This window comes from Opisthorchis viverrini, assembly GCF_000715545.1.
Source record: "Opisthorchis viverrini unplaced genomic scaffold opera_v5_76, whole genome shotgun sequence".
In the NCBI taxonomy this organism is placed as follows: domain Eukaryota; kingdom Metazoa; phylum Platyhelminthes; class Trematoda; order Opisthorchiida; family Opisthorchiidae; genus Opisthorchis; species Opisthorchis viverrini.
This window is the reverse complement of record NW_008751730.1, coordinates 1,538,661-1,546,044: the sequence shown is the minus strand read 5'-3', so window position 1 is coordinate 1,546,044 and position 7,384 is coordinate 1,538,661. Positions and strand designations below refer to the sequence as shown.

The following is a 7,384-nucleotide window of genomic DNA, read 5'->3' as shown; positions in this document are numbered from 1 at the left end:
CCGCCAGCATATTACCGCCCTCTGATTTGGGATTCATCTCAGATCATCGAAGTTAACCTGATTGAGCTGACTCTCTTGGACATCAGGGCTCATATTCTGCCAATCACAGAAAAAGGCGTCAGGTCAGCAGTTCGAAATCCTCATTACTGAGATTTCCCCAGCGTGATTAGTCATCAGACTTAGGTTTCAGTGGAAACTACTGTGTCACGCTTCACAAGATGTGTTCAAAAGTAACCTAGGGAAGTGAGACATTCGCGAATCTTATTCGGTTCATTTTTTACAGTTACAGTGTACATCCCAAGTCAGGAATGTATGACCGACTCTTAAAACAATATTTATTTGGGCTTTGTTTGGTCACATCAGTTTATTTTAGGTCAAGTCAGTCACGTGACTTCTGGCTGCAGGTTGTCAGCTGATCAGCCTAGTTCGACTTGCTCGCAAATCCGATTCGAGCAGCTGGCGAGCTGATTTGAAATTCTACATATTCTAATCAGCAGCTGCCTGAATCTGATTATCAATGGAAGAGAAAAGTCTCATTTGGTTCGTGTCTGTGTTTAGTTCGCTTTCAAGTACTCTATCTTGAATAAGAGTGAGAATAAGTGAACAGATCATATCCTCCTCACTCACTCTTCACTGACTACCGTTGTTTAAGTAGGATCTCGCCGAAAGTGTATTGGTTGGCGAATAACTTTATCCTGTACGTATTGTCACTTTTCGCTTGTCCGAAACTTTGTGAAAGCTTAATCTGGTAATGAATTGTCAGTTTATCAAAGCCTCCCGCAAAATATGGTTAAAAAACAGTTTCCGGAATGGAGTAAAGTAGACGTTTGTTCAGTTGCGCTGGAGTGCCGAAAGCAACCCGTGTAAGTTCTATTGGCACAGCCAATGGAAACTCTTTTGAAAACGTCATCAGGGCGTTGTAAGTGGAACTGGGTAGAAGTGACACTACCAGACCGGTGCAGACTGCCTACGCACATGCTTCACTGAGATTGAACAGTTCTCACGCGCAGGATGAAACGACTAACACTACTTATCGAACCTCTGACTTGAACAAACTTGGCGATCGATAAGTCAGAACCCAACAGGAATCAACAGCTTAACTAACAAAGTGTGATTTCGAAATTTGCGTGTTTGAGTGTTTGTCACTAGACTTAACAGGATTTACTCTGCCTGATGGGTGAACCACAGGAATGCAAGAACGGATTGGAACAAAACATGAAGTAACTATCAAGATGCATGCCTAATGAGTGTGTGAGTGATGTTAACTTACACAGCACGAAGTAGCTGGTCGGAGTGATGCGCAGATACATACGGCAAAGCATCGCTGTATATCAAATTGAGCCCAGACATCGATTCTATCCGTCACAACACTGATCATGTGGTATATGCGGTTCGATTGGGACTTACTCCGCAAAAAATGAACCGAGACGTAGTCATGGATAAAGTCATTATTGCTCTGTTCCCCTATATAAGGACTCATTAAAATCGCAACCACCTCACAACTTTAGGCTGACGGAAGAGCAGTTTTAGCCTATAACACTTGACTCTAGTCAAAGCAGTTATCGATTCGACTGTTTATTGGATTACTGATCAACTAAATGACATTGGTGCCATATCGTGGTTGTGGCGTGCATAGATATTCCCGAGGACCTTGCGTATGGACTAAATTAGACACAGTCTCTTAAGCGGGACTCGAACCAGCGATTTCTTGAGTACTGATCAAGAGCTTCACCAAATGAGCCATTGCGGACGCAGCCTTGCGTCACAAGTGTACACCTGGATTCACATTGATTCGTACCGTCCATTGACTCTCTCTATTCCAAATCTCCACTTCTACTAAATCAATTCCGGAAGAGACTACCTTAACAACCGGTCTCCCACATGGTTCCCCTGACTTAACCTAACACAACTTGCGTAATGATCGGGTAACTTCACAACTTTTCCCTTCGTGGACAAGCGTTACTTTAACTTTCTATCGTTCCGCTCATTAGCAACCAATCTGGACAAACACATGAAGGTTGACGTGCCTTTCCCATCTCTCATGGTGTTCAAAATTGACGCCAGACATCAAGAGCCTGGAGTAAAGGTCTATAAGGTGCCGAAATGAACCGCTCCAAATCCGCTTGGATTTTTCCGGAAACCGTGGGCTGTCAGTTACCTTCCTGGCCAAAACAAACGCCCAGAATTTGGTAAGTAGTTCTTTATTGTAACACTTGAGTACTGTCCAAGTGGTCAGAGCCGGTAAAGACCGCTTTTTCACGCGTCGCTGGAGAGTATATGGATGCGCGCGCGCGGGCAACTTGAATGGCAGTTTTGAATAGTGGAACCACTAGTTTGGGACGATATTCATCTCCACGACAAGCACGCTGTAACTAGATTACAAAACCGCTGAAGCGAACAAATTTGGTAAGCACGCATTGTTAGAAGCCATTGGTTGTTCATGACAACAGGGAACAATGTTATTGAACAAATCAAATTTGCCCAACAACTCCCACCTTGACTGAGCTCGCTTCACAGTCCTCATAAACAATGTGAATGCCTGAGTTGAGCTAATTAAAATGCATTGATTTAGTTGAGTGAAACTCATAAAATGGTGTGATCCACGGTGCTTATGCTTGCGTACGCGACGGCAGAGAGTCATAAACTGTTCCAACTGAGGAACCATTTCTCTCTGCCGCTCGTTAGGAAGGTGGACTTGAATCGCTTTGGCAGATGTTTACCCAGTTAGTATAAGTATATTTAAGAACGTGTTTTTGTGATTTCATCAGTAATTCAATTAACGATAAAACGCGGTTTTTACGCGGTTTTACACCTACTGTTTTTTTTAAAAAAAGGGGCATTGAGAATTCATCCTAGTTCGTAACTTCAGGGTTAAGTTGAAAGTGATAACAAACTTCAAATGAAAGGAAGAAAGCCTTCGCTGCGGAGTTACTTATTAGAAAATGCCAACTGAACCGTTACAGACATTGGACAGGGAAGCAAAACTCTCATTTGCATCTTACCTACAAAAACTGGACATCCGTCTTCTCCTGAACGCGTCTTCTTGAACTATCCTGGATATTCATTAACTGCAATCATTCATCGCTTAAATCCAAGCAAATGTTACAAAGCAACTCCACAGATTGCGCAAAAGATCTCCCCTTTTTCGAGAGACGCAAAGCGAAATTCCATGAAAAACACACACTACTCGCTTGCCTCACCATCAGTAGTATCACCGTTACACGATCATCATCGACACGCACATTTTGGGGTTGACTGCTGTCGTTAAGCTTCAAGTGAACCGTCCAGCTTGACAGCCATTTCCTTCTTCGTCACTTCTGGCCGGTTACTGGTGAACAAATAGATCCGTTTCTAGTGTTTGACCTGGGGACTGACTGACTCATGAAGCTTTTACGTCCGCTCAAATTACTGTGAACTCAAGATTCACGTGTTGCCTGATCGCCCACCGTGCTTAAAAGAGGGGTGTGATCACATTCGACAGGAAATGAGGAAGTAACATACTACTCGTAAGGTCGCTGAAAAGTCATCCACTTCTCATGACCGGTCTCGATCTTATTGGGACTCATCAGGTAGGCGTATTCCCCAGTTTCCGTCAGTCTGATTTTCTACTTAAAACCACAGTTACAGGAAGCATCCGATCCTCTGCTATATAAACACCTGATATGCGGTATCGCACTGATTCACAAACCTTTTCCAGTTTCATCATGTTTCATGTCGATGAAACAAGGAACACTGGAGCGATGTGATTAAATCGCAGTATGATGGCATGTAGCATAAGTTAACATGGACATAAGTTGACCTTGTAACGTACTACTCATAAGGTTGCTGAAAATCCGTCGACAGCCCACGACCGGTTTCGCCCGTTTTTGGGGCTCATCAGGTAGGCAGCACATTCAGTTGCCTGAGAACACCACAAACAAGAGATTCAGCTGGGTTCCAGGTGAGTCTCTCGAAAAACCAAATTAGTTTGCAAATGAGTGTACATTCGCTGATTCCGTACAATTTGGTTTCAAGTAGAACATAAGGTTGACGGAAACTCGGGGACTGCGCCTACCTGATGAGCCCCAAGAAGGGCGAAACCGGTCGTGGGCTGTCGACGGATTTTCAGCAACCTTATGAATAGTACGCTGAGAACGTCACAAGCCAGAGATTCAGCTGGGTTCCAGGTGAGTCTCTCGAAAAACCAAATTAGTTTGCAAATGAATGTATATTCGCTAAGGTTGACCTTGTTCACATACAATCAACTTATTAGTGTCAACGAAGAGAACACTTAAAGTTAAACAAATGGTTCACGGCAGGCTATTGTAGGTCATTCACAGATAGTTACGCACTTATTTATCGGCTCCAGCCAGCTCCGACGGGCAGCTACCTACCCCACCTCCCCAAATCATCGGTGAACCAAACTGTGGCGGGTACAACCACTGTACGACAAGTACGCGGTTATTACAGCTGACAATGATGATGACGATTCCCTTCTATGTTGAGTCTCTATGTGGAGTATCAATAGTTGCCATGGTGAAAGTCCCCTAGAAGAGGACGATTTTCTCCATTTCTTGGGTGCGTCCAATGATGGGGCATCACTGTAGAGAGCGCGGTCTTTCAGAATTATGTCGGCCAGCAAACTAGTCCGTGCTTAGGAACTATTCAACCCACAACTGTTCGATCAAACTGCCATGAAAACAAGAGCGATTTTACAAGGTGCACCCGGGCTGTCATGGAGACGATTCGACGATCATTTAGCTGCGGGGGATTAACAACACGTTTGATGGCACGCGCAAACAAACGATCAAGCCAAGACCGTCAGCTAATCTCCAGCTGTCCAACTGGTTTAGGCCTACTGCTTCCCAGTTTGTTCCAATTTGGCACATTCTTTCATGCCCAGCTGTCAAGTCGGCCACCTAGCACCGACGAACACCTGAGGCGCACACCACCGCCAATCAAGCAATCAAACGCGCCCGCATACACACACACACACAGCTAGGTAGCAGGTCCTGCCAAATGATTTATTTATGATGCGGGTGTGTGTGTGTGTGTGCGGCCAGCGCTACCTGCAAGGACCAGGAGTCATGCGGAGATTATGCCCTGCGGGAAACGAGCAAATAGTTGTTTTGTTGGCCTATATGCGCGAAAACTTGAGTGAATGTTACCCGTCCATGCTTCGATACTTTGGTGCAGCAACAGCAAAAAATTACGCACGCTGTGGATAAGCTAAGCACGTGGCGCCTAACTTGCGCTGTAAGAGTCATCAACGGTTAACATCGGAATAATGCTCATTCAATTTGAAGTGATAAGGTCAACGAATGCATGTGATAGGTCATTGGAGGCAATTGACACCTTATCGAAATGAAATTCAAGGCCGTCAAGTCACATTCCGTACCCAATTTACTCCATTTTCTAACTCTACTACCAAAGTTTAGGAACGCATGATGGAGGGACTGGCACGTGAGTCGATATTGATTAAACCGACGTTTTAAAGCATCGATCGATTGGATGACCAATGGATGCACCAAACCGTCATCAGAAAATTATAAACAGTCCTGAGCATAAGAGACCTGCTACAAGTACAGTCATAGCTCCAAGCATTTGCGTTGTACACTTTTTCCAGAATGCTGTCATGGCAGTATTGCAGTTTTCTCGACTGTTTTCAATTACACCAATTGTAAATTTCAGGGTTCAACAATGGGGCTATAGAGAGGGCATTCATCTTTCAAAGCGGTAACACACTACTCACAAGGCTACTGAAAGCTTTTCGTCGAAGACTAGCCAGTAACTTAGCGCAGTATACACATTTTCAAACAAATTTGGTTTTTCGAGCGACTCACCTGGAACTCAGTTGAATCTCTTGTTTATCAGTGACGTGTGAGTAGTGTGTCACTCGCACTCATATCTCTACATTGGGTACTAAGGTTATTTGTGCAGCAGAAACCATATCAACAAGGTCCACTTGCCAGCGAATGTTGGGACGTACGATACTCCTTGGGGACAACTCAGCACCACAAACAGTTTTCCGCCCGATCAGTAGGAAAGTGAAAACCTCACAAGTGTGGCAAATGCCCGCTTCTCGGGCCTACAACAAAGACCGTCCAGATGAATTGGGAATGATCACTATACCTCATTTCACATATTCATCCCCGAACAACTCTTGTGCAAGAAGAGTTCATGAGATCCCATCAAATAGTACACCGCAAAGCTTAGAGAATTTGTAATAGAAGGCCTATCTTAAAAAATGGGTTGCCCGGACGGGTTTGTTGTTCCTTATCCATCGAGTGTGATGGAGGAGGGGGAATAGGGGAGGAGGGGGATAGACAATCATTCGATCACGAGCCCCATTATTGCTCACCGGATTGGTACAGACTTAATCCGTTCAAAGCTGCACGTGTACCGACCACCATCATCGTCAATCATAATCATCATCACCATCATCATCATCTCCTTCATCATCATCATCATCATCATCATCATCATCATCATCATCATCATCATCATCATCATCATCATCATCATCATCANCAGCATGACATCAGTGCTCAACAACAATGCTTCACTGCCGTACAACCATGATTTATTTGGAAGCCTTATTGTAAAAAAAGAGTAAAGGTGGATGGGGGAGGGACTTAGTGATACCTTACCACAGTCATTCCGAGGTGCTTACACCTCCAAACATTCACCCAGGCAATCTGGATAGAAACTGACAACAAAAACGCCAATGACATCGGTTGGCAGCCATATCTCGTAGTGTCTCCAACCAGACACAGTGAGGATCGCGCGGACCCCATCCTAGAAAGCGAGTAGAACCAACAGTACCCAAGCGTTTCTAGATCTCCTTCATACTCCTCTACCAAGTCATGGGTTGGCCACCTCTCTGGTTACGCCAATCCACGCAAGCTGTGGTTCTGAGACATCGATTGTCGAACACCTGAAGACGTCTCAGTTCCGCTGCTCAAATAGGCCAAGTCTCACCGTCATACAACGAAACAACCCGTACTGCAGCTTGATACATACGTTCCTTCAGATTCAGGGATAAACCATCGATTGTCGAATGAAGACGTCTCAGTTCCGCTGCTCAAATAGGCCAAGTCTCACCGTCATACAACGAAACAACCCGTACTGCAGCTTGATAGATACGTTCCTTCAGATTCAGGGATAAACCATCCTGACGCCACAGGTGTCTCAAATTAGCAAATGCGGCTCGAGCCTTGCAGATTCGTTCATTCACCTCATCTGTCACACTACAATCCGAACTGATATGACTTCCAAGATGCGTAAAACGCTCCACAACTTCCAGTGCCTCTCCCTCGCTTGTAAGTGGCGTGTTCAGTGACTGCACGTCCACGAGCGTGACCTTACACTGTGTGGGTGCAAAGTGCATACCAAAGGACGGGAT

At 44.8% G+C, this 7,384-nt stretch overlaps 1 protein-coding gene across 1 annotated transcript in view; it reads right to left on the bottom strand.

The window, feature by feature from the left end:
- Positions 1-7,369, bottom strand: part of T265_04484 (hypothetical protein) — a gene marked incomplete at both ends in the record, with an annotated part of 8,129 nt that extends 760 nt beyond the window's left edge. The window contains one exon of the mRNA XM_009169233.1: positions 7,084-7,369. Within this exon, the coding sequence (XP_009167497.1) occupies positions 7,084-7,369 (286 nt within the window). The remainder of the gene's footprint in view (positions 1-7,083) is intronic.
- Positions 7,370-7,384: the final 15 nt, after the last annotated feature.